This window comes from Pygocentrus nattereri, chromosome 9 (assembly GCF_015220715.1).
Source record: "Pygocentrus nattereri isolate fPygNat1 chromosome 9, fPygNat1.pri, whole genome shotgun sequence".
Taxonomy (NCBI): Eukaryota; Metazoa; Chordata; class Actinopteri; order Characiformes; family Serrasalmidae; genus Pygocentrus; species Pygocentrus nattereri.
In genome coordinates, this window is record NC_051219.1 from 26544493 (window position 1) to 26572397 (window position 27905).

General features: G+C 39.8%; 1 protein-coding gene across 1 annotated transcript; it reads left to right on the forward strand.

The window, feature by feature from the left end:
- Nucleotides 1–228: 228 nt before the first annotated feature.
- On the forward strand, nucleotides 229–27107 carry zgc:158828 (probable ATP-dependent RNA helicase DHX35). The gene is made up of 21 exons (XM_017698228.1): nucleotides 229–303; nucleotides 1386–1513; nucleotides 5886–5978; nucleotides 7998–8075; nucleotides 9965–10069; nucleotides 10855–10916; nucleotides 11005–11074; nucleotides 11809–11868; nucleotides 13893–14005; nucleotides 14881–14977; nucleotides 15471–15629; nucleotides 16942–17152; nucleotides 17698–17822; nucleotides 18379–18433; nucleotides 18694–18884; nucleotides 19581–19658; nucleotides 21732–21861; nucleotides 23066–23147; nucleotides 23924–23995; nucleotides 24394–24505; nucleotides 26210–27107. Exons 1-21 carry the CDS (start codon nucleotides 264–266, stop codon nucleotides 26246–26248), a joined length of 2100 nt encoding a protein of 699 aa, XP_017553717.1. The 5' UTR covers nucleotides 229–263; the 3' UTR covers nucleotides 26249–27107.
- The last annotated feature ends 798 nt before the right edge of the window (nucleotides 27108–27905 follow it).

Here is a 27905-nt window from a genome sequence, read left to right on the forward strand (position 1 = left end):
AAGCAGGGTGTTGTGACACAAAATAGTCCCCAAAGACTATGAATTATGCAGAATTTTTTTTTTATTTGTTGAATTGCCACAACTACGTACAAAAACGTCCTTCCAAAATAGAGACGAAGCAGGACTTCTACTATAAGTCAGAACAGCTCACAGAGCCCTCGCAGTAATTTATTTATTTATTTATAAATTCCCCCACAGACTCGGTGGCGCCCCCTGCTGCTCACTAAAGTTTTTTAGGGAAATAAATGACGTAGTACTGTAAGATGGCGGCCCCCCACTCCACGATGCGGTTTTGGAAGCCCGGTAAGACATGATTTGTGTCATGGACCAAGGAAGCCTGCTGTGTTTTTAGCTGAGCGTTAGTGTGTGTTAGTGTCTGTGTGTGCGTGTTAGTGGGTGGGAGGCTGTATGTGTGTGTGTGTGTGTGTTTGTGGCTCGGTACGTCTGTGTCCCTCTGCAGCGCTGCTGCTGCTGCTGCTGCACTGACCCACACAGACCCACACAGACCTGACCACATCATTCCTTCACAGCTGCATTTCTTTACCCTCTCTCTCTCTCTCTCTCTCTCTCTCTCTCTCTCTCTCTCTCTCTCTCTCTCTCTCTCTCTCTCTCTCTCTCTCTCTCTCTCTCTCTCTCTCTCTCTCTCTCTCTCTCTCTCTCTCTCTCTCTCTCTTCATGCCTTCTGTAGCTCAGTCCTAACACCAGTCGTGCTGGTCATTCATAAAGCTAATGTTTACTGTCCATACCGTCCATGCTGCATCACAGAGCCTCAGACACAAGCAGGGAAGGATTAAAGCAGATTAATTACAAGAGAAGTTAACTGATTTTTACAAAAATGATGTATAATTTAATCGTGTATATGTAAGCAAAGTCGTAAAGACTGGCTGGTGGGAAAGGCTGCATTCTTGAGAAACGTACCGCGTCAGAATTGCTCACAGTGGTGGGGATAGGAACCAGGCGTCTGAAGTACACTAATAGTACACAAATACCCTAAGTGCTTACAGATATGGTAGTTTTAAGTTTTGGTTGTTTTTCCCCCCCCTAAGATTGTGGTAGAGAGGAACATGTAGGGTGTTATGAGGCAAAAAAAAATCTTGTTTTGTCAGATTGTCTAGTTTTACCATCCTCAGTGCTACATATATAAACTCAGAAGACGTGTAGGTTCACTGGTGGTTTGGGATACTAAGTAAAATGGCTGTATTTGTGTTGTAGATATTGTGACCCCTGGTTCCTATCACTACCACTGTAAAAAAGAAATCCTTAATTTAACCATTTCACATCAAAGCACTCTGCGTGACCCTGTTCACATCCTAAAGACGAAACTTTGCAGAACTCCTTACCTTTAGCATTTAGTGCTTAGTGTTGGTTCTGAACTGTTTTTGCAGGGTGTGAGGGGCCTGGAGTGTCTGAGGAAAGAGAGCTGGTGACGGAGCCCAGCGGACCTGTACTCATCTACAACCCTCACAGCACCCTGTCTGTGGAGAAACAGAGGCAGAAACTGCCTGTATTTAAGGTAACATACATTGTTAAAGTTTTAAATCATGCTGTTCACTCCTCAGCCCATACAGTATTTACAGTATATGGCAAGTATGTTGACCATCATACCTATATGAGCTTGCTGGACATCATGGAATGGCCCCACTCTTCTGGGAAGCTCTCCACAAGCATTTGTAAGGTCAGTCACTGATGTTGGGAGAGAGGGCCAGAGGTGCTCAGTGGGGTTGAGGTCAGGGCTCTGTGCAGGCCACCAGAGTTCACCAGGGGCTCTTTCATGCTGGAACAGGAAAGGGTGTTCCCCAAACTGCTGACATGAAGTTGGAAACATATAATTGTCTAAAATGTCTTTGTAAGCTGCAGCATTAACATTATCCTTCAAAGCTGCCACAGCTCATTATCCCTCCTCCACCAAACTTTACTGTAGGCACACTGCATTCCTTTTGGTAGTGTTTTCCTAGCATCCACCAAACACAGATTCATCATTGTGACAACATCAGTTGTAAAAAGTGCTATACAAATAAATTTGATTTGATATGATTAGATTTGATCCATCAGACTGCCACATAGTAAAGTGTGGTTCATAACTCCAGAGCTCAGTGGTGACATGCTTTATACCAATCTAGCACATGGCATTGCGCATAGTGATCTTGTGTTCAGCTGCTCGACCATGGAAACCCATTTCATGAAGATCCTGATGCACAATTCTTGTCCTGTTGTCACTTCCAGAGGCAATTTGTACTCTGTAGTTAGCAAGTTGAGTAATGCCACAGATGATGGGCGATTTTTACACGCTACACACTTCAGCACTGGCACGCCCATTCTGTACGTTTGTGTGGTTTACTGCTTCATCCCTCAGCTGTTTTTGTGCTCTTCTGTTTCCCAATATTAGCACTTACAGTTGGCTGGGGCAGATCTAGCAAGATTTCACATACTGACTTGTGGCAGAGTCGGCATCCTGTGACAGTACCTTGTTTAAAGTCACTGAACTCTTCAGTATGACCCATTCTACTGCAAGTGCTTGTCTATGGAGACATGTGCTTGATTTTATGCAACTGTTATTAATCAATTATGACTAATTTGATTAATCTGTGGATTACTGAAACGAATAATCGATTATTCTGAAGTATTATGAATCACTACATTACCAAATAACACTTATGTAGCAGTTAGCTTTTAAATGTAGCTTGTGTTGTTTTATGCATTTGCAAACTAACAATGAAGACAGCAAAGATGGAAAAAACGACCTTTTTCTCAGGTAGTCTATGAACTCAACCTTATATACCAAGTGTCCAGCACGTACCATCCTCAGTCACAAGGCGCCCTTAAGCGTTCCCGTCAGACATTTAAAAACATGTTGAGAGCCTACTGCTTCGACACTGGCAAAGACTGGGATGAGGGAGTGCCTTTACTTTTGTTTGCTATACGTGATGCTGTGCAGGAATCGACTGGGTTTTAGTCCAAATTCATTCATTTTTTTGTTGCTGCTTTGTAGCACCCATGGTCCTCTTAGGGTGCTTTATGAACAGTGGTTGTCTGCTCCTTTGACTTCTGGGGATAACATGCTTTTTCTGAGCTTTGTGAGTGTCCGTGATTTGCTCAAAAATTAGCAAAACAGAATCTGTGTTCCTCTCAGGAGGCAATGAACAGCTGTTATGATGGCAAGGCCATTAATCACACGTATAACATGGTGAACATTTCCTTGCTCTCCTACCTGTTACTGGCTCTGCCCTGCAGATACGCTTTTGCGGTCATTATGAAATAACTGAGAAGCTATCTAGCATGACCCATGTGAATATGTTGAAGCCCTATCTGGCTCGTTCTACTGAGGGAGATATAACTACCCCTATTCCTCCCTCCTTCCCACTTGTCTGTTCCAATAACAGCAGCTTCGGTCAGTGAATATGCACCCGAAACTGATAACCTCCATTTGGGTAGGAGCTGTCGCCCTTGTGCTTGCCTTTCTAATTCTCATGCATTGCATTGTATTTCAGAAAAGCTGTCCTATTTACTGTTAGCTGCACAATCTGACCTTAAATCTCTCTTTAGTAGATTTTTCGTCTCTATTTTCTGAGATTCTATCTCAGACTTCTGTCCTTCAGTATGATATTGATGTCAGCAGACATCCACCTATTAGGCGGCACCTTTAAGCCCACAATTCTACCTCTTCTACGCCAAGAAAGTGAGTACTGACTGAAAAACGGATTTGCTGTTCCCAGTAACAGCCCATGGTGTTTCCCTTGCCTTCTGGTCCCGAAACCTGACACAATGTATAGATTTTGCACTGATTACAGAGAAGTAAACACAGTTACAGTCCCAGATTCTCTCCCGTTCCCACGAATGGAAGATAGTGTTGATCGTGTTGGCTTTGCTAAGTTTGTGACTACACTTGACCTACTGAAAGGCTATTGGCAGGTTCTCACATCTCTTCATTCCCTACGCCAGATACATTTCTGCAGTATACTGTAATGGCTTTCGGCCTATGAAATGCCCCCGCTACTTTCCAGTGCCTCATGGCTATAGCTTAGGTGACATGCCAAATTGTGATGCCTACCTGGATGACATTTGTTGTTTATTCTGACACCTGAGAACACCGTATGCAGCTGCTGGAAGCAGTATTTACTAGATGAGCAGATGACTAGATGAGCAGATGTGCTAAACCTAGAAAAAAAACCTAGCGCATACAGGGGAGGGACGAGATGAGACACAGCAGTTGTGAGCCAGATTATTTTACATGGCGTGCTCTAAAAAGAGAAAACTGACAAATATTGTTGAAATATGACTGAATTGTACTTTGATGCGACATTCAGTTGCTGACTGTATAAGATGTTAATATAACTACTACTTCAGTAAACAGTATATGTCACTGGCTCATAATGCAAGTTAGACATTATGATGTTCCGGACCTTTGCTTGAGGAGATTTTCTTTGACTAGACCTTATTGAATTTTGGTTATAGACCTAGTACTATTGAGAAAGAAGCCCTTGCACTTGTCCTCGCACTGTAACACTTTGAGGTCTATCTTGATAGCAGTTCAGCTCCTGTTACAGTTACTACTTTTCACAGAATGTACCTCCTAGTATTTCTCCAGCGCATGTTTTAACATAAATCAACGTCTAAGGTGCTGGTCCCTCATACTTTGAGAGTTTTAAACTCGCTGTCATTCACAAGAAGTGAACTGATAATATAGTTGCTGATGCTCTCTCTAGATACTAGGGTTTTGTTTTGTTATTGGGCAGGGGGTGTGTGTTATGCCTTTTGTGTGTTTTGACTGGTATTCATTCCAGATTCCATCACCTTTTCCGCTCCCGGATCCTGCTGCGTGGTTTCATCTCCTCCCACCTACTTAAAAGAGGTTTTCGTGGCTTGGTCAGGAGGAGACTTCCTCATTGTATTGATCTTTCCTTTTGTGTACATTTCGTAATCCTTGATTCCTTGCCTGTTTTGCTTGCTTGGACTTTGATTTAGCCTGTCCCCTAATAACTATATATGCATTGTATATATTTGTAAATAGTCAGTGTAAACTGGGTGTAGGGAGTGGCTGCTGTTTTGTTTGGACAGGGTTGTCTGTGTGTATGGCTTGTCAGGTAGGTAGGTTAGTACACTGTCTTGTTTCATTTTGTTTGTATGTAGGGGAGGTAGAATGTGACAAAGTTAGTGTGGGTTTGTTTGTTCTTTTGGTCTGGGCCATTCCTGACCTTGTTGCCGGTGTGAGAATCCACTGTTTGTACTCATATCAATTACAATAATGCAGTCTTTGAACTTGGGTCTGAACTTGGGTCTGAACTTGGGTCTGGTGTTTCTTCTCCTCACTCACTTCACAGTTAAAACTCTCTCTGTACTTATTATTACAGCCTGACCTGGACCGGGTTGTAACATATTTTGGGGCTCGTCCTGCATTTCTTTGTTTGTGTGGCCTTGCAGCTGTTTGTGTTTGGCTTTTTTTTTTTTTCTGGGTGGTGGTTTTCTCTTTTTGGGGGTGTGATGGCAATGTTTGATCTTTCAGTGTTTTTTATTAACCCTACTTGGGAAAAATTTGATGCATACCGTGATGATCTACTCTTGATTGCTGATTTTTATATATATTTTTTTCTGCTGTTGTTCCTCGTTCTGCTCCTAAACGAGAGATAAAGTTTGAGTTAGAAACTCACCTTGTTAGGTTGGGAATTCAGCCTGAGATGGAAGGGGCACTTGGTGTTGCTTTAGGTCACACTCCATGTGTGGAAGCGGCAGGGATTTTAGACGGCTCGGAGAGTTGGCCGTGCGTGGACCCCAGCAGTGCCCTTTCTCCTGGGTTGGATGTATAAAACAAAACTGCAAAAAAGCTATTCTTATTGGTTTAAATGCTGCTTTCTGCTTTTACATGATGACATTTCTTGTTATGTTCACAGCACAGGAACAACATCCTATATCTGGTGGAGAGCTTTCAGACGGTGGTGATAGTTGGAGAGACAGGCTGTGGGAAGAGCACACAGATTCCTCAGGTGAAGCAGAATAACCTTCACGGTTGAGCCTTTAGAATCTCTGTGGCAGTTAGACTCCAGCTCTAAAATCAGGAAATTATGACATTTTTCAATCACTTAAAGCCCTGTATCTCAGAAATGCTGACTTCCTACGACAAGAAGAAAGTTTCTTGACAACCCCTGAAGTGACTTGAAAGATATTGTTTAAAAATTTATGTTGGTCTGTTTACTCACCACAACCCAGAAAGATAAGCATTTTAGATGGTGTGTGACGGTGTGTTTACTGTGGAAAAATAATATGAAATGAAGGCCAGTGTAGAGTCCAGGTGAGTGGTGTTGTGGACAGATGTCGTAAACTTTTATAGTGTCGCGCCAATGACAAAACATGGGAGTAGAACATTGGCGTAGTTTCTGTGAAAATGTATGACAGTACAGCTACTGAAACTGTGAAACTGCACAGAACAGTCTGGAAACATCTGCTACAATGAGACTGCATTGACAGCTGCACAGTTGCTATAGCAACCAGATATACTATTTGATTTCCACACATGCAGTGCTGCCAGATTCTCACTTTTCCCAAAAAGTCCACCAAGTCTGAAAGTGTAGTGTGGGTGGAAATTACGTTGAGTGTTTTTACATGCACTTCATAATCCGATAACCGCAGAAAATCAAGTTTTGTCAGTAATCCAATCAGCGTGTTTATATTCAGTTGGGAAATCAGATAATGGGAAACTCCGGGTCTACGTAAGTCACGCAGTAATCGTTTGATTTCTGCTTTGCAGTCAGCCAATAAACTCACAGAAGAAGACGTGATGTAAAACTCCATGCTGCGGCTTTTTTCTTTAAACACTGACTTTGCCTGGAAATGTGAACATGCGTCATCTAGAAGATGAAGAATATTTAAATACTTCATTTCGTCAAGCATATATTTGGTTTCATCCACTGAGAAATCTGATTACTGTGCTAAAATCCAGCTCTCTTCACCGGATTTATTAATCAGATTATCTAGACCTTACTTCAGTCTTAAGAAAGCCGGGTGTGGCGTTTACGTGACCACTTAAATAATCGGATAACTGCAGGAATCCAATTATGATTGAATAAAGTGCACTCACTGTTGTGGTGTGTATTTTCTGTATGAACAGCTTTCTAAATGAGTTGCAGCCACAGAAAAAGTTAGAATTGTGTTATGAGTGCATATTGATTCAAGTTTTAAATAGCTGACGACCTGCGAGCGGCGGAGCAGCAAAAAAGCCGCATATCGTAACCAGTGCAAAACCCCAAAACTGTAATTTTCTATCCGGTAAGAGATTTGGTGTCTATTAAATTGGCAGAACATCAATACCATAAAATGAATAAATGGCTGCAGTCATGTGCAAAAAGTTTTAGCGCCAATGGTCAAATTGCATGTTTTGTTGATCTTTCTCAGTGAAGATAAGTGAACAGACCTTTGATTTAAATGAGAACATGCATTCGCGATGGTAGTGTGAGCTCCACAAGTCTCTGATCAGTAGATCAACCTGAGCACAAGCTTCAATGGAAGAGATGAGACTAAAAGCAAATCTGACCTTTTTGTACAAAGGCCTTCACATGCTCAGAGTCTCAGATTTGCTTAAATTTGAATAGAAACAGCAAAGAATCTTCAGTATTTTATTTGACCTATCATGACTTTTCTTTGTTGGACAGTCAAAATTCAAAAACCCAAGTAAAAATGAATAAAACGTTCTGTTTAGTCTCGGACCTCACTATATATTTTAAAATGTAGTGTTCTGCTCGATTTATTTCAGTTAAACAGTGCTTTACTGACTCATATGGTTACTAAAACAGTATATTATGCAACCCTAAAAAAATGAAATGGAGTTATAAGGTTTTCTTCTGAGAGCAATGCTTGTAATAAGCTTACTTGAAGGACATGCTGGAGTCAAATGTGCATTTCTGCAGTTTTCAGATTTCTCTCTCGGTAACAGGACAGTTTACCTTCAGCTGAAAGCTGCAGTGCTGTATCTTGTGGCCTTCTGAATTAAATGTGTGCATGTTTTACAGTATCTGTTGGAGGCTGGCTGGGCTGCGGAGGGGAAGGTGATTGGTGTGACTCAGCCCAGGAGGGTGGCGGCTACTTCGGTATGTGTCATCCACTCATCTTTTATGTTTTTGTTTATGTTTAACATCTTTTTGTACAGAAGCTATACAAAAAACTTTGTGTGTGTGTGTGAATGGATATGAATATTGGTTTTAACAAAAGAGTAGTATAAAACCCAAAGATAACTGTAATGTTCGAAATTTTAATAATTCTAGTTACACGGGTAACATCATTTCAAATGCAGTGGAAGTAAACAGCCTGCTGCTAACGTCTCTCTTCAACACATGTTTACAGTTCTGAACAGAAAACAGTATGGACACCACTGATTTAAACCACGTCTTGTGAAAACTCTTATTAAGCATGTCTGTGAGACTGTCTATATAATAACTGAAATGATTATGAAGTGTATTAGAGCATTTTAAACACTGTCTCAATGTTCAGACAATGTCATAATAAAACCGAAAACATGATCATTTTGGTCTCTGATATGATCCGTCTGTGTATGAAAAGGAGTGAAAAACACTTGAGTAATTGAGTCGTTTCTACATTTAAAGCAACACTGTAGGATTTGGCGATTTGGAGACCCCTCTGGTGTATCAATTTAGTTGCGTGCAACATGTGCGAGAGCAATGTATAATGTGGATTGTGCTTTGGACACCCACAAGTAGATGAATCTGACTTTCGCAAGCGAGTTGAAAGAGGATTCAAAGAGAACTCGGTCAAAACGTGGTAAAGGACATGTCTTCTGAGAATGTGAGTGGATTATCTACTACTGTCATGTTCATCAGTATAATGTTGATTTTGCATTTGAGAACTAAACATTGAGCCAGACCTTCTTTTTGAGTCTGTTGTTGTGATGTTAATGCATAAAAGATGCATGACTGAAACACTCCTACCAAATCCGACCCTGTTTCTCTGACTTTTAAGTGATTATTACAGGCTTTACAGGGCGACTCACAGCGGCGCATGCTCACTGTATTTAATGTTCTTTTTCTCCTCACTCAGTAAGGCTACTTCTTTCAGTTTTAACAAAACATATTGCATAATGCTGCTTAAGGTATTATTTTGGAAAATCTGTGCTTCAGTCAGATATTATTCAAATTGAATACAAGAAAAAATACTTTTTGACTCATTTGCACCTTTTAAATGCTCATTTCTAATCTCAAAGATTGACAGATTTTCATTTCTCTCTCTTGCAAATGAGGTGAATTTGCATGTTCATTTTTTGGGCCTTGAGGAAACTAGCCAACTCTATCTAGATCTATCTAATTTGTCTTGTGCAAGGTCTAGTGCCACCTATTAGCCGCAGCACACTTGTAGTCTGCACTCCTGAAGAAGAAGAGAAGCAGTGGAGGGTTATCACGTATTCTGACTCTTACTTTAAGTACATTAAAGTAAAAAGTAAATGCTCCAGGTAAGGGGGAAGTACCTGCCGCATGTGGAGGATCTCTGGGTCTTGTTCACAAGTAATGGAGAGAGGGTCGGACTGCATCGCTGGCCTCATTTGTGGTAGTGAGCTTTGGGAGGTACAAGAGGTGGGAATGAGCCTTCTTCACAGGGTGGTGGGCTGCACCCAACTTGATAGCGTGAGGGGCTGAAAGTAGAGCCACTACTCTCCATATTGAAAGCAACCAGTTGAAGTACCAGGCATGGCTGTCTGGGACAAGACCCCAAGGCCATCCTAAGACCTGCTGGAGATATAATCCCTCCAAGTTGGCCTGGGAGCAGCTCGGGGTCCCCCATAATGAGCTGGATTAACTTAATCCAGGGGTTCTGGGGTCTGGGATTCTCTCCTCTCCCAACAGTTGCTGCAACCCTAGCTGGATTAAGTGGTTTAAAGAGGATGATGATGTAGTACTTCGGTTTATGTAAGTGTACATATTTCAAAAAGAGCCGTTAAGGACTGACTGTATGTATGTGTGTCTTCTAGGTAGCCAATCGTGTAGCTGAAGAGCGAGGAGCACTGCTGGGCCACGAGGTTGGATACACCATCCGCTTTGATGACTGCTCAGATCCTCATGCTACCCGCATAAAGGTATGAACTCATGCTGCGTTCATTCTGACTCACTGCTCAGGTGTGTCTGCAGTAATAATAATAATAAAAAATGATTTAAAAAGGCTTTATTTTGCACTTGTCAAAACAAGTTTATGAAGATGAAAATAGCAATACAAAATAAAAGGTTTAAAATGTAAAAGATAAAAAGGGAACAGTGAGACAAAATAATCCTGCACCGTGTTTCTAGATTATATAGCATATGATACTCACTGATTGCTGTGATAAGCAGTCGCTCCCACGTCATCTATTCTCACTGTCCCCTTTTTCACTCTTTCTCTCTTGTTCTCTCTCTGCTCTGTCCTTTCTTTCTATCTTTCCACCTCTCTCTGCACTCTCTCTATCCTGTCACTCTCTCTTTTTCCCTCTCTCTTGCTTTCTTTTTCTTCCAGTAAGTATCTTCTCTCTCATCTCTCATTCTTTGTCCTCTCTTTCTCTCTTTCGCAATCATTCTCTCACTCTGTTCCTCTCTTTCTCTCTCTTTTGCACTTTCATTCTCTCTCTCCCTCCCTCCCTCCCTCCCTCCCTCTCCTTTGTTTTTCTTTCTCTCTCTCTCCTCTTCCCCATATATATACATCTCTCTCTCTCTCTCTCTCTCTCTCTCTCTCTCTCTCTCTCTCTCTCTCTCTCTCTCTCTCTCTCTCTCTCTCTCTCTCTCTCTCCCCAAACATGTCTTTGATTTACATTTGATGTAATGTAGATTTTTACTAAACTCCCCTTTAAGTCTCCTGTGATCAGTTTGATGTTCATGCTGGTTCCTCCTGCAGTTCCTCACAGACGGCATGCTGGTGAGGGAGATGATGGCCGACCCACTGCTGAAAAAGTACAGGTGTGTCCTCTGTCAGAGTTTGTGGTCAGAGAGGCTCTGTTTATTGGTTTTGAGTGTCATTGAGCTATTTTATGTCTGTGTTCTGCAGTGTCCTCATGTTGGACGAGGCTCATGAGAGAACACTCTACACTGACATTGCTATCGGCCTCCTGAAGAAGGTGACTCTGCTGTCCTTTACCCTTCTGCAGTATTACATGGCAGAGCTTTTAACTTTTACAAAGGTTTTTAATACAGATTAAGGTTTTCTTCGTCAGTTTTCTGTAACTTAGCATATTTAAAGCTGTTTCTCTTGGTCTTGCAAAACTGACTGAGCAGCATTTAGAGCTCTACTTGGGGAACAAAAACCTCTCGTTACATCCCCTTGCCTTGCTGTGATGTCAGCAGTTAAACCTTTTTATATATCTGAGTCACAACTTGAGAGAGTGAAATTTTCAAATCGCAAGAGCTGCAATTTTAATGTTTTCTGCTTCTCATGCTTTCTTGTACTCACCATATATTATTCTTATTTCTCTGTCTGAATATCTCTCTTCTTTTTTCTTTCCTTCCTTTTTTCTCTTATATATTTCTTTTGTCTTTCCTTCTGTGTTTCTTTCTTCTCTTTGTCTGATTTCTCTTTTCTGCCTTTTCTCTTGTTTTTTCCTCTTTATATCATTTTCTCTCTCTCATGCTGATTCACTACCTTTCTCTCCTTCTTGTTTGCTTGAATTTTTTTCTATATATGTCTCTCTTTCTCTCTTTTCTCTCTCTTCTCTTCCCTATATGTCTCTCTCTGTCTCTCTGTCTCTCTGTCTCTCTGTCTCTCTGTCTCTCTCTCTCTCTCTCTCTCTCTCTCTCTCTCTCTCTCTCTCTCTCTCTCTCTCTCTCTCTCTCTCTCTCTCTCTCTCTCTCTCAGATTCAGAGGAAGAGGAGAGACTTGAGGTTGATCGTAGCGTCTGCTACGCTGGATGCAAAGGTGATTCAGCATGTGTGTGAGGGAGTGAGTGAGAGTATGTGAGAACCGCAGGGGGCGAGTTAGTGTGTGAGATTGAGGGTGAGTGTGGAGAGAAAGGGGCAGTGTGTGGAGATTTCCTTTAGAGCGGATTAAAAAGCATATCTGGAAAAGGTGCAGGCATGAAAACTGCACTGACCGCACTTTCCTTCCTAAACTGCATTTTCCCTCTTTTAACTTTCAGACCACGTCATAGTTTGAGTTTCATCTTTAAAGTCAGGATCACAACCTTGGTTTATTCAGCAGATACTGGATATACACATACATAAGGACCCAACCAATGTCATGAATGAAAAAGCTGAGAAATACTGCACATACAAATGTACCATTCAAAAATAAATATATGTACATTTTTGAAAATGGCCAAAATCCTGTCTAATGCACTTTGTTTCATACTTTTAGAAATTAACTTGTATTCCAGTAACTTAATTTTAAATATTAGGAAATGAACCTTGACCAATATGACAGTGTTGTAGGTATTGATGCTCTGTGAAAATGCAGTTATGATTTGATATCTTGTTTATTTGAAATACATTGAGTGTCTTACTGCATATGCACATGGTTAATGCAAAGTACAATGCAAATCACAGATGTCAGTACCGTTTAGTTGCATCTGTAGCCTTTATTACTACATACAACTGAAAAAATATAATAACAAATACAAATAAATGCATCTTAAAAATATATATTTAACAAATAGATGTTTGCCCATTTTCATAAATTACAAAAATATATTTGTTAAATACATTTGGCGCATATTTTTTCCATATGGGTATCCCTTTCATTAATATACAGTTTTTAAGTTGGGAAATTGGTCAGTGGCTCTCCTGATAAAATCTCAAAACCACTGTAATGCCATTTCGTTGTTGAAGTATGTTGAGCTGGGCCAAAAAAACAAAATGACTGCGTTAATTATAAAGCATAAAGTTCAAAAGCCAGCACCACTGATACCAGCTGGGGATTAATGGGTAAAGCACCATTAACAGTCAACACACTGGAGCAACCTATGCTGCATTTTAGATGGCGTCTTTTTCAGGGACATTGATGATGATTTCAACATGACCACACCAAGAAACATTCCCCAAAACTGTGTGATGAGAAAGTTTGGGTGATGGACTGTCTGTCCAACAGGACAGAACTGTCTCCCATTGAAAACATTTCTTATTCAGCTCAGAATACGACAGCAAAGGCCCTGCACAGCTGAGAACTTGTATAACAGAAGAATAGTGAAACCGCATGAATTATCTTCAGTCCTCAAATGATTATAAAAATACTGTGTTCTGTTTTCCCTGCAATACAGGTCAAACCGAATTTATTAATCATTGCTTTCTGTTTTTATTAGCATTTCACAAACTGCCTCAACTTATCCTACCTTATCAGCGTTATTGCTTTTTGTAAATATGTGCTAACTCCAAATTTAATGTCTGTAACACATACACCCACGCAAGCCATCTTCTAAGGTTCGTGGGGTAATGCCTGCAACATATTACAAAAAAATAGGGACAGAGGCATTGGTCTGTGCCGTGAATGCTGAGGGGTGCATATGCATTTAGGGGCCACTTACACTGCCATTTAAACGTCTTTTTCAGGGCCATGTTACGTGTTATGAAGTGCAATATACAATGAGGGAAAAAAAAAATCCACTTTCACACCTATAAGAATTGGTGTCCTCAGTTTCTGAACAATTACTGAACTTTTTAGAGCATATTACAGGCATATATACAAAAAACAGTAGCATTAATTAGTTGAATTAAATTGAGTTAAATACAGGTCAAAAGGGATTTACCAATGATCTTTTATTTATTTTTTAAATTTTGAACTAGAATTTGTATGAGTGCGATTTCTCACGATTAACTTTGCAAACAATATTAATATTGTGTGTGTGTGTGTGTGTGTGTGTGTGTGTGTGTGTGTTGTGAAATATAAATCTGTGAATAACAAATATTGATTTTCAAAAAAGCGCTACATTGACTTTTTTGCTCTTACAGAAATTTCAAGACTTTTTCAACCTGAATGAATCTGGAGACCCCAGTAAGGACACATGTGGGATTCTGACTGTGGAGGGCCGAACTTTTCCTGTGGATGTTTTCTATACTGTCAGGTGAGTCGGGTGACTCTGATGTTTGCTGCACATGGGCATATCTGTTTACATATCTTCGCTGTTTTTGAAAATGGAACTTTTTATTATGTACATACGGCAAGCGCCTGTCCCCTGGGTCCCGATGACTGCCATGTGAGCTGGCAGGAAGGTGGGGCCCGAACTTTGAGCCCAGATGAAACCCTGCAAATACAGCAAGGAAAAGATGAAATCCGGGAGGGAGTCAGGGACGGTGCCAAACCCCAAGCCCCACCTGTTGGGCACTGCCTTTGGACAAGGCCTCTTTAATTTGCCTCACATTAAATCCCAGGTTTTGCCACCACTGTAGCATGGCCTGTGGTACCCCGGGCTCAAGAAGGAACGATGGAGGCAGGGTTGAACGTTGCAGCATTCAGTTCATTTTAATTTCTTGTCAAGCACAAACAAAACAAACAAAACCAAACCTATGACCTATGGCTTCAAAGCGTTTTTCAGTCCTTTTCTCCAAAACTAAGCCTTTCAGCTCCCCAGTCTTTTCTGCTGCTGCTCATCTCTCTCTCTCTCTCTCTCTCGCGCTCTCTCGCTCTCTCAGCCGTCATCGAAGCCCAGGGGATGTGCACATGCCACAGTATGCTACCACTGAAACGTCTGGATGCTATATTATTATTTTGTAATTTGTTCAGTAGTGGCATATACAATGTACTGTATATTTAAATAATACGAAAGACACTAAGGAAGATTTCAGAGGTTTTTTTATGTAAAGTATTTAAAGAACAGCAAGATAATAATAATAATAATAGTAATAATAATAATAATAATCTTCTGAGTAATTTTTCTTTATTATTGGACTGGATGTGTTTGTCAGAAGCTGAATTAGCACTGTATGTTTGTCTCTGAAGTCCAGTGCCAGACTACGTAAAGGCCACTGTGGAAACTGTGATGAAGATTCATGAGGCTGAGGAGGATGGAGATGTCCTGGCCTTCCTCACTGGACAGGTGAGTGTATGGGGGTTTGGTGTGAAGGCGACATGCATTTACCTCTGTAATAGCTCTGTAGTAGCTGAAGTACAGTTTGAGATTCTTTGCAAAATATTACTGGCTGCTTTTGTTTGGAACTTAATAGAAATGAAGATACTTTATTAGACACACCTATCATGAATTTCCACTAACTGGCCACTTTATGAGAAAGACCTACCATCTACTTCCACTAACTGGCCACTTTATGAGAAACGCCTACTGTTTTCCACTAACTGGCTTTATTAGAATCATCTTACTAATAGCTCCACAATGTAGATGTACATTTACTGTATCTCATCTGTAGCTAAAACTGTGCATCAGTAGATTAGTTACCATTTCAAACTGCACAAAAATAAAGTGCCAGGTTAGCATATTTTCTGTATGAATGCAACCCTGGTTAGAGACCAATGTCAGTGTTGGTCCTGTTGGGTTCCGGTTGGGTTTGTGATGATGATGGTGTTTGTGTTTGCAGGAGGAGGTGGAGAAGGTGGTTTCTATGCTGCAGGACCAGGCTCGCACTCTTTCTCGTTATGGCCTTAAGAAGCATCTGCGTGTTCTCCCTATGTATGCTGGACTGCCCTACACTGAGCAGATGAAAGTGTTTGAAAGGATGCCTCCTACTGTACGAAAGGTGAAACTGGTTAGCCCATACAAATATGGGCCCTTATTAATCAATGTTCTGTACCGTGAAATCTGACAGATTGATTCTCTTACAGTTTTCAGTCATTTGTCTGTTTCATCTTTGGAGTATCTGTAAACTTCAGTGTAAACATTTAAGAACCTGAAAAAAATGTCTGATTTGTGATTTGAAAATAGGTTTGGCTATTTAGTTTTATCTGTAGCACTAATGTAAAGAACAAAAACAGAAAATAACAATCATTTGTGTGCATGGCAATCCAGCACAGAAGTCGATATGCTTACTTTACATGCAGATTGGTATAAACAAATGCTCAAGCTATTCTGTGTTCCAATTAGAGAGGTATTATTTATACAGATCTGCCCACAAAATGAACAATATAAAAAACATTTAGTGCAGAAGCATCTTACAGCCTGCAATAATACAGCCTATAAATGTTATTTTACACTAAACACATTATTCTACTATCTTAACAAATTTCATGTTTTATTTCATGTTTTATTCTTTCCAGTCATTGTAATTTAACACTATGAAGTGAAAACCTATGAATTTAGGTTGTGCTTCATGTAAATTATATGTAAATGAGGTGCTGGTAGGCTGGCACTTGATTTCACGCACTGATGCTGATTGCACTCAAGTCTCCACTCATTTCCACTTCGAATGAAAGTTACTTGAAACAAGTGCAGAGTAGTTTGTACGTCATTAAAGGCCATCAAATCTGCGCTCTGTATTTTAATGCAACTATGGTAAATAAGGTCCACTGTGTTGGTTTCTTTCTTTAATATCTTTTGTTATAACTGTTGCTGCATTGTTAGAAAGAACTGTGCTAATTTATACTGCTTAAATAATTGTATTTAGACTTTCTGTTAAATTGGAGTGTATATACTCGAGGGCACTAAACTGTATCCATGACAAGATTACTAAATACTTTCTCATTGGCTAATTACTCTGGCTTTGAGGCTTTTCATTGGTCATAATCATCTGATTACATTGAGATCATTTTATGATAATGTTCGTAATAACATCTTGATTTACACTTCCATTTTTAACCTTTTCATGAGTATTTGAAAATTCTGGTTTAGCTGTGCTGTTAGTGTTATTGGGAGGCACAATTTTTAAATTAGTTGTTAGCTACCTTAAGCTCGTAGCACCTGTGTAGAACTAAAGTAATGAACTTCGGACACCAAACATGTCTGATGTACAAGATCCGGCTTGCTCAACTATCTCGGTCAGGTTGAGCTATCACTTTAACATTGGTCACGCTGTTTCTGGGTAAATAAATTAATGTATTTCTCTCGTCCTTCAGGTGGTGGTGGCTACTAACATCGCTGAAACCTCCATCACCATAAATGGCATTGTTTTTGTGATAGACTGTGCGTTTGTGAAGCTCCGAGCTTATAACCCTCGCACAGCCATCGAGTCTCTGGTGGTCACACCCATCTCTAAAGCCTCCGCTGCTCAGCGGGCAGGCAGAGCCGGACGCAACAGGCCCGGGAAATGCTTCAGACTTTATACAGGTAACGACAAAGCATTTTTATCTTGTAAAACAGAAAAACAAAGACAACAAAACCGATTATTGCCATCATTTCACTCGGATAAAAAGGTGAATTTCACTGCTTTGTTTACGTTTCTGTGTAATTAAATTACTGAGATGTAATTATTTGCATAGGTTTAGTGAGTAATGGCTGTAGAGACTTGGATGTCTTCATAGTGGTGGTAATGGGAACCAGGAGTCGCCATGACTACAACGCAAACTATCACATGTCTCGAACATCAGGAAGTGTATTCAAAAACATTTCATGTAATAACTTTCTGTGAGAGAGCTTTAGTAAGTGATAAACTTTGATTCCTATCACCACCACTGTAAAGACACAGAGTCAGAAAGTTTCTCTAGAACGTAGCATTTCACACCAAACATTCTCAATGACTTGTTTACATCTTAACCATTTAGTTGAGCAGGAATTCTGGAAAAAACAGTGCAGTTCCTCTTTAAAGTTGCGAATTTGAAACATCCTGAAACTTTATAACTAATTTTACTATTTGCTTTATGTGCTTCTCTCAGAGGAAGACTTTGAGAAGCTGCCAGAGTCCACTGTGCCTGAGATGCAGCGTAGTAACCTGGCCCCGGTCATCCTCCAGCTGAAAGCTCTGGGCATCGACAATGTTCTCCGCTTCAGCTTCCTGTCTGTGAGTGTTAATGATGTCATATTCATAATAGTTGTTTAATTTAAAGAATAGATGAAATATTGAAATATCTAGATAAAATAGAAAAATATCTCTGCAAACGTTTATGTACCCTGGTCAAATTACATGATTATTTCATAAGTGAAAATAAGTGAACACGGTCTCTACAGCGAACACACTTCTGCACATTTCATGCACATTACTATTTATTTGCTGAATGGAACATATTGGGGAAATAATAAGATACAATGTAGTGTGTGTGTTAACTTATTTGATGTGAATGCATCTATCTGTCCACTTATTAATACATTTTACATTTTATTAAAGCCTCACTCTGGCTATTTTTTTTTCCTCAGTCTTTTTACAATATTTTTTGGTTCTGTTCATCATTCACATTGGTTTAATATTAAGGGAAACAATTAATCTGTTCTAAACGGTGGTCTGTGGCTTATAGTAGACAGAAAGGTCTAGCACCTGCTGGAGTGATTTAAACAGAAAGCGGTAAAGACCATAAAAGCAGCAACTGATTAAGTATTTTGTTGTATATTTTCTACTTCAGCCGCCACCAGCTCAGTCCATGGTGCAGGCTTTGGAGCTACTCTATGCTCTCGGTGGTAAGTTTGAGTCTCTCATTGTGTTTGACTACAGAAATACTCAGATGGTGGGTGGATGGATGGATGGATGGATGAGGGGGACATCAGCATCTCTTCTGAAACGAAGAGTATTCATTAGAAGGGCTGTCAGTAGTTTCAGATAGATGAAAAGAAACAATGAACAGCTTTTTTTTTCTTGCATAATGGAAATAAGGAAAAGTCATGGGACTTCTATAAACCAATATATTATATTATAACCAACAGACAATGTTCTTGTGCAGGTTTGGATCAGTACGGGCGCCTGACAGAGCCGATGGGTGTGCGCATGGCCGAGTTCCCCCTCAGCCCCATGTTCGCAAAAATGCTGCTGGAGTCCGGCAACTTTGGCTGCTCCAAGGAGATAGTCACCATAGCTGCCATGATGCAGATCCAGAACATCTTTGTGGTGCCTTCAGACCAGAAGAAAGCAGCCGTAAGTTTCCTTCACTGCCCTTGTGGCTGTTCCATCTGTCGTTCTTCTGTATGTAAAGACATTTCCCCTGTAGTTTGGATCAGCTGCAGCTCTGCATTGATGCATAAAAACCTTTGGAGTCTTGCAGTGTGATCTTAGTACATGCACTGCGTAGTTAAAAATAAGGTGCATATCTACTCTATCACATGTTAAGTAATATTAGAAATCTAGCCTGTTTTGTAATTTATATGGTAATTTTATTTTTATCAGGGAAGAAGCTGTAGGTTAAGGCAATGTAACACTCAGTTGGTATATCATAACTGAATAAATGATAAACAATATCACCATAATTCTGTAGACACAAATAACTATTTGTCTGTGTACATTATCAAGCTTGGTGTAAAGCAGTAACAGCTACTGTCACAACAAACTTGCATCACCATAAGGAGCTTTTTGAGGAATTTATTTATCGTTTCTAGGCCCATATAGATAATTCTGTCACACTGGTTTAAAGTCACATTCATGGCACATTTTGCGTCACCATCACTTCAGAGAAAAACTGCTCCAGCTCAGTGCTGGGAAGCTTTATATCCCTCTAGTCCATGCTTGTTGTTAAGCCTAAGATATTGTTTTATTAAGAAAGAGCACCTTTTAATATCTTGTATTTCTGAGCTGGTTGAATGTTTCTGTTGGTCTGTCTGTGTTGTTAAACGTCAGGCTCGTGAACACAGGAAGTTTGCTGTGGCTGAAGGAGATCACCTTACAATGCTGAACGTGTATGAGGCTTTCATTAAGGTAAGTGAAATAACTTGGTTACGAAAAGCTCAAGCTTTGGACCAGTTCTGTGTTTTGGGCGTCTGTGTGGCAGGTCAGTTTTACAGATATGCACTGCTCAAAATAATTAAGGGAACACTTAAACAACACAATATAACCCCAAGTAAATCAAACTTCTGTGAAATCAAACTGTCCACTTAGGAAGCAACACTGATTGACAATCAATTTCACAGCTGTTGTGCAAATGGAATAGACAACAGGTGGAAATCATTGGCAATTAGCAAGACGCACTCAATAAGGAGTGGTTCTGCAGGTGGGGACCACAGACCACTTCTCAGTACTGATGCTTTCTGGCTGATGTTTGGGTCACTTTTGAATGTTGATGGTGCTTTCACACTCGTGGTAACATGAGACAGACTCTACAACCCACACAAGTGGCTCAGGTAGTGCAGGTCATCCAGGATGACACATCAATGTGAGCTGTGGCAAGAAGGTTTGCTGTGTCTGTCAGCGTAGTGTCCAGAGGCTGGAGGTGCTACCAGGAGACAGGCCAGTACACCAGGAGACGTGGAGGAGGCCGTAGGAGGGCAACAACCCAGCAGCAGGACCGCTACCTCCGCCTTTGTGCAAGGAGGAACAGGAGGAGCACTGCCAGAGCCCTGCAAAATGACATCCAGCAGGCCACAAATGTGCATGTGTCTGCACAAACGGTTAGAAACCGAGTCCATGAGGATGGTATGAGGGCCCGACATCCACAGATGGTGGTTGTGCTCACAGCCCAACACCGTGCAGGACGCTTGGCATTTGCCAGAGAACATCAGGATTGGCAAATTCGCCACTGGCGCCCTGTGCTCTTCACAGATGAAAGCAGGTTCACACTGAGCACATGTGACAGACGTGACAGAGTCTGGAGACGCCGTGGAGAGCGATCTGCTGCCTGCAACATCCTTCAGCATGACCGGTTTGGCAGTGGGTCAGTAATGGTGTGGGGTGCCATTTCTTTGGAGGGCCGCACAGCGGAGGAGTTTCCTCAGGAGACCATCTGCCACCTCATCAGGAGCATGCCCAGGCGTTGTAGGGAGGTCATACAGGCACGTGGAGGCCACACACAATACCGAGCCTCATTTTGACTTGTTTTAAGGACATTACATCAAAGTTGGATCAGCCTGTAGTGTGTTTTTCCACTTTAATTTTGTGTGCGACTCCAAATCCAGGCCTCCATTGGTTAATAAATTTGATTTCCATTGATGATTTTTGTGTGATTTTGTTGTCAGCACATTCAACTTTGTACAGAACAAAGTATTCAATGAGAATATTTCATTCATTCAGACCTAGGATGTGTTATTTGAGTGTTCCCTTTATTTTTTTGAGCAGTGTATTTCATCTGTAAATCACATTTTTAGTCATCAAACTTTTGATCTGTGAGAGGATAGTGGAGGTGATTAAGTTGTTAGAATTAGGTTTTTAATTTCTACACCACATAGCGCTGTTTATCCTTTCAAAAGGGCCCAAGATTATGACGGTAGCCCAAAGTATGTGGAAACAGTGGTTCTTTTACTTTGGGCATGCTGTTTCAGGCAAAAATAGGATGACCGTTACATAAAAGAAGTTAAATAAAAGAAGATCCCAGATTTCCTGCGTGGTTTCAGATGTTTGGAACCCACTGTAGCAGATTTTAATTTTTAAGCAAAAAGGTGTTAGCCAAAAAAAAAAGAGTAATTTTTGTTTTATGCTTTTGGCACAAAATTAAGATCTAGCATGTTCCTTTAGCATTTCCATATCAAACAACTAAGGCAAAATAACTGATGCATTATTGAATTGTGCCATGCATGACTTTCTACACTTATCACAGTCACAGCAGTCTAAATTACCTGCAAACATTCTAAAGCCTTTAGCTAAAACATTTCACAGCATGAGTGTCAAAGCTTCACTCTTCAGTCACCTGAATTTTTCCAAGTGTTGTAAAGATCTTTACTGCAGTTGAATCATTAAGCTAGAATGCCTGTATAAGCCTATATAGATTAAGTTATACACTGAAGATCATGTCTTCTGCACAATTCCTCAGACATTAATATGTTTATTTGTTTGCTGCAGCATCAGAAGAGTTCTCAGTGGTGCCAGGAACATTTCCTCAACTATAAGGGTCTGGTACGTGCCATGACGGTCCGAGAGCAGCTGCGGCGCCTGCTGAACAAGTTTAAGGTGCCTCGAACATCCAGCGAAGGTCAGATGATTTTTCCTTTTGAAAATGGTTTACAGCTACCAGATTAAATTTCTACTCCTTTACTTTTAAGTCTTTTCAGTGCATAAGGGAAACATGTTAAATGACTTGAGGTTGGCTGAAAATGAAGGTAACAAGTGTTGGACGTTTATACTCTACCGACTAGCATCAGGTTTAGTATAAACTGACCAAACTTTAGCAAGATTTCACTTTGTTTTGCCATAAAAATGAAAATGGACAAATGGCTAAAAGTAGCCAAACAGCCATTAAGCCTGAATCTTTGAATTTGAAGTCCATGTATATAGGTAACATTATTGCCATACAGTGTCTCAAACCACATAATCATGTCTACTAGAGATTATGTAATGGGCAATTCTGCAGATTTTTAAGAATATATAAACATTTATTCTCAATCATTTATTCATGAAGATGAAAATAAAGCCATTCAGAGTGGTTTGATGTAAAATGCTCCATGCTAGTAACAGTTGTTCACTGTGGAGGTGATGGGAACCAGATGTCTAAAGAAAAAAAAATCCTCACTGAAAGATATTACATGAAATGTTTATGAATATGGTGCCTGATGTCTGAGACATTTTTTATGGTAGTTTTGAGTTTTGGCTTAAAACATATAATTTATTAATTATGCATGGCAGAGGGGTGCAGGGTGTTGTGAGTTAAAGTAGTTCCCAGAGAAATTTAATAGATTTATAACAATTTTATTATGTTACATATGTAAACCCATGGCATGTGTAGGTTAACTGATAGTTTTGTGTAGTAAAAACATTTAATAAATAAAATATAAAGCTAGTTTTGTAGACATGGTGACCCCTGGTTCCCATCACCACCACTGGAAAGAAGTCTGCGAGTTTCTTTACAATGAATCATTTCACACTGAACCGCTCTGAATGACTTTGTGTACATCAGAAATTTAACTATGCTGAGAAAATATTGGTGGCATTTCCTTTCAGCAACATGACACCGTTTGAGGCACGTGTGTGATGTGTGTGTGTGTGTGTGTGTGTGTGTGTGTGTGTGTGTGTGTGCGTGCAGTTAGCATGATGCTAATTGGTCGGGATTAAGCTCCCATTTGTGCTACATTAGCCTTGCAGACACTACCCATGTGCTGGTTGAAATATATTTGGGGTAAGAAGAGGAAATTGCATAAATTATTAGTTATAGTGTGACTCATTCTTGGATTTCTTTTCAGGCGACCCAGATGTAATTCTCAGGTGTATAGTTTCTGGTTTCTTTGCTAATGCCGCCCGTCTGCACCACTCTGGATCTTACAGGTATGACTTTTTAGTGGCATAAGCTCCTTTTTACTATTGTAAACAACTTGTCGTGCTGCAGACGAGATTCATGCAAGTCTTCTGGTCATCACTGTGTTGCAGTTTACCTCTGACAAACCTTTGGTCTGTGTCAACTCATTGATTCAACTCAACAGATAATTGTTCATTAAATGTGACTTACTGAAATGGAACTGAGGAAACTATATTTTTTCCCCCTCACAAATACACAAAGTACTATTGGAATTATTTACATGATTTGTGTCTGTAGATTTGAAATAAGTTGTTGGAAGCTATAAAAATGAAAATGTCTTCAGTGATGAGCAGAGCTGTACATCATTTTATAGTAATTGAGAAAGCTGAAAGGTATTTGTAATAAACTTAGAACTAATATCTAAAATGCCATATAATCGAAAGGCAGTGACCAAATTGTGCTGTTCAAATAGCTGTTCATGGCAAATTCCATGACAAGAATGTGGTAACATTTGCTTTTATTTATTAATACTTTAAATAGTGAATACACCATCAGTTCACAAATTGTTACTGTCAAAAGCTTTTATTTATGAACTGCTCATTTTATGAGACAAGGAATAAATCCCAGATGTTAATGTGCTTTAATGTAATGAGACTTCATGTTGTTTTAGGCCTTTTTTCTGATGGTCTGTTTGTCATGAGATATTCAGGCAGCTGATGTTTTTAAATAATGTAAAAAGAAAGAATATAATACTGAAAACATAGATTCACAAGATTTTGATATAACAATACAATCTTATTCTCAGAACTTTACGGGATGACAGGGAGCTACACATCCATCCTAACTCTGTGCTTTATGGGGAGAAGCCACCGAAATGGTATGTAAACTCTAATAGAGTCAGTATTGCATGACCTCCTGACCTGAGAGGAACAGAGAGCTTGTTGCTCTGCCTCCCCGTCCCGGCTCCGCATCTTGGCCGCCCGGGTCGGACGTGAGATGTAGGCTAGTGGCCTGGTTGTGGAACCGGAGGCGCTGTCCTCTCAGGGTCATGTTCTCACTCGGTTTTCGGGTCCTGCCGTCCTGCTGGCTTTTGTGGCCATCATTGGGTCAGGGAGGATGGGCACATGGCTCACTCACCATTTAAAAAGTTGACATGCACAGACATCTGTAGCAAATGGTGACTTTTTCCTCTGTTTTTCACATCTGTACATGACCAAGAAGTGTTTCTTCAGAATGTCTCAGCTCATGTCAACTATATTTTCCATTTAATTTTAGGGTGGTCTTCAATGAGGTGGTTCAAACCTCCAAGTATTTCATGCGGGATGTAACGGCAGTGGAATCTGCCTGGCTGGTGGAACTGGCACCTCATTTTTATAAACAGGCCAAGGTAGGAGTACAGAACCCCACTCAGAACCCAGATACATACAGCTTCCAAGGGGGTGATCTGTTGACTATGGATTAACTTCCCATTAGATCTTTTACATTTTACCCAGCAAAAATGATTTGGATTCAACTTCACTCAAGTTTACTAAACTTTTGCTCTAGATGTTTTAGTGTCTTGCTCTGCTCCACTGTAGTGCAGAGTTCAGTTCATCTGATTTGATAACTTGACTAGTCGTTTGTTTTGTCAGTCATTGAGTCGGGCAGATGTGGGTAGATGGATCTAAATTTGCACTCCAGGAAAAGGTATTGTTACTTCAGTAAGTTCGTTCCTCAAGCAGAAGTCAAGGTAACCCAGTTAAAGCTGGTCTGAGTGAAAAATCTAGTCTAATAATGCCTGCAGTGCTGAGTTCCCTTTAGAACTACAGTGAAACTTCTAGTACTTAGATTTTTAAACTTTGTTCTTCTTATTGGATCTTTTTGGTCTACAATAAAATACTAAAGCTCCAAACTAAGAGAAATGAACAGGCAGGACAGGAGCTGATCCAGCACAACAGGAATAAATTAAACTCAGAAAAAGAGAATTCGAAATTAAATTTGAACTACTAAAATGGAACCGAGGAAAAAAAGTAGATTCCTTTCCTCTCGATTACACAAAGTTTTATTATTGAAATTATTTATATTATTCGTTTTAAGTACATGCATAAAATGATTCATATGTTAATGTTTTGTAGATTTCAAAGAAGCTATTGGAGTCTGTGAAAATGAAAATGTTTTCAGTGATGAGCAGAGCTATAAGCCATTCCATAGTAATTGAGAGCCAAATGGCAGCACTAATAAATTTATAATAAAATCAATATCTGAAATGCTGTGTATATTTGAAAAGAAGTGACCAAGTTGTGCTGATCAAATAGAAGTTGATGGCAAATTTCATGACAAGAATTTTGTAACATTTTGCTTTTGTTTATGAATATTTTAAATTGTGATTGAATTAACAATCAGTTTACATTTTGGTGTCTAGTTTATTTAAGTCTACACTGTTATTATTAGTTTAGCATTATTAAATAAGTTATTGGAAGCATTATTTGAAGGCAACATACCTAAGGACTTTATAACACATGAATAAGCACTGAATAACATGTTTACAAAGCAGTACTTGAGCATTTATAAACAGCTTATGCCACTAAGCACAAATTGATGAAAGTGGCTAAAGTGAGAGACGTTTGTTCCAGTTATCAACACTGTTAAGAAGCATTATTCCCAAAATCTAAGGCCCATTTGTCAAACTCAAGGTCCACAGGCCAAGACAGGCCTGTGGCACAACCCTGTTTGGCCTGGAAGATTAGTTTACTTTTCTGTTATTATCAGCCTGAGCTGCACTACAGTCCCCAGGACGTACTGCAGCATAATGTGTGTTCTAGCTCCTTTTCTCCAACAGCAAACTTTAGGCCAGTGGTTACGCAAAAAGCCTGGTGTCAAGTTCAAGCAAATGGGCAGTATTAAAAACCTACCTCTTGGGGACATTTTAAAGATGTCAAACAATGATTTGCAGCTAATGCCTAAAGATTATGCAAGTCCTGTTAAGTCCCTGTGTAAGTAGCCTTCAAATGAAGTGGTACCTGGTTAATATGACAACTGAATAACCTGAGCGTTTGTTCTTATTCGCAACTTTCTTCACTTTTTTCACCGTTCTTTTTCCCTCCGTCCACAGCATGGCTCTCTGGGCAGCAAACGGACCAAAGTATTCTGAGCTGAAACAATCCCCCACACTGCCCCTAGTGGCATTAGCCATCATCACAACTGGCCGGTGAACTGATGATCCTAGAACACTTGAGCGCACACTTACTCATTTACAGACAGACCATTTTCTAAGGCCGCAGGGCAGAGGAACTTTCTGCTTTAAAAGAAAAAGCACTGTGTCTCATCTTACTTTGTACATAGTTGTATTATATATTTATTTCTCCATGTTAGCACCTCCACCAGCACATAAGCAGAGCAAGCTTCTGTCATAAGAACTGGAGATTTTACGGGGTCAGAAGATTCTTTTTTTTAAATTTTGTACTGCTTTTTTGTGTTCTTGCATGGCTTCGTAGTAACAGAGCGAGGAGAATGGAGACGAGATGTGATTAATATAGTTTTGTTAGGAAATGTACGAGGATAACTGATTTTAGAGTGACTGTGCTGCTTTTCTGCATTGCATGAGCCCTGAAATGACCATCAGACGACTATTTTTAATGACAAAAATGAAATCCTCACCAGGCAAATACTGTGTAGATGAGATTTAGTGGCCTTTTTCACCATTTTGTGCCGAATATAGTGCAATCTTGTGTAATATTTCATGATTTATGGTATATAGAAAATAAAAACATTGTTAGTTAGCTGTTAAACCCAAAGGGAAGTGCCATTTTTATACTTGGGCCTAAAAATGAGCGTCCATTCTCTGTCTACTTACGGCACTAATTCATACAGGTAGAATAACAGCCTCAAATTTCAACATTTGGGGTGTTGATTCCTCACTTGTATACTGTGTTTATTATGTAACATTGCTCATATCTGCTGAAATGTCACACACAATTTCTGAAATTTACCATAAATTCATTACAAATGTGTTTGCTCTGTTGTTTCTGTATAGGAGTCCCATTTCACTGCAAAACAATCATATTTTAGCATTGAAAAGCATCTTAAATATAGATGATGTAGCTAATATTACTCATTATGAGATAAGGATACCTTTTTGGAAATAGTGGCAGTGGCAGAAAACTTTCATGCTTTTATTTTTTCCTTATTGATCTGATATAGTGACAATTTCATGCGATTAAGGAAAAATTTTTCTTTATCAAACAGGATGAATAACCATATAACTTCTCTTACAATTGGAAAGAGTGTGGCACAGTCTTTACACTTTATTTTTTAGTAAATTATTATTATTATTATTATTATTATTATTTTTTTTTAAACAAGCATTTTATGTTTTTTTTTTTTTTTTTTTTATTCTTCCCTTGGACTAAACCTGGAATAACAAACTGGGGACCTTCTGGGCCAAAGCTCTGCAGAGATTAGCGTTCATCCTCATCTAATGCTCTGAATTCAGTTCAGGAAGGCCTGGCTAATTAGCTGATGAGCTGAATCAGGTGTGTTTAATGAGGCAGTGTGCTGAAGTCTGCAGTGTTTGGCCCATGAGGGTTGGAGCCCGACACGTTGGATGTTTTACTAAATTAAAATAATCTTTCGATGTACGAGAGCTTCTGACTCTCGTACTTACTCAGATTAAAGAACCATGAGATGTCGGAACTCATTTCTCCAGCAGAGGGCAGTGCGTAGCCTGACGTTTTCTTGTCTGTTTAGTCCCAAGGAAGGAAGCATAGAAAGTATAGTGCAGCCAAATAATAAGCAAATAATGCTTTACT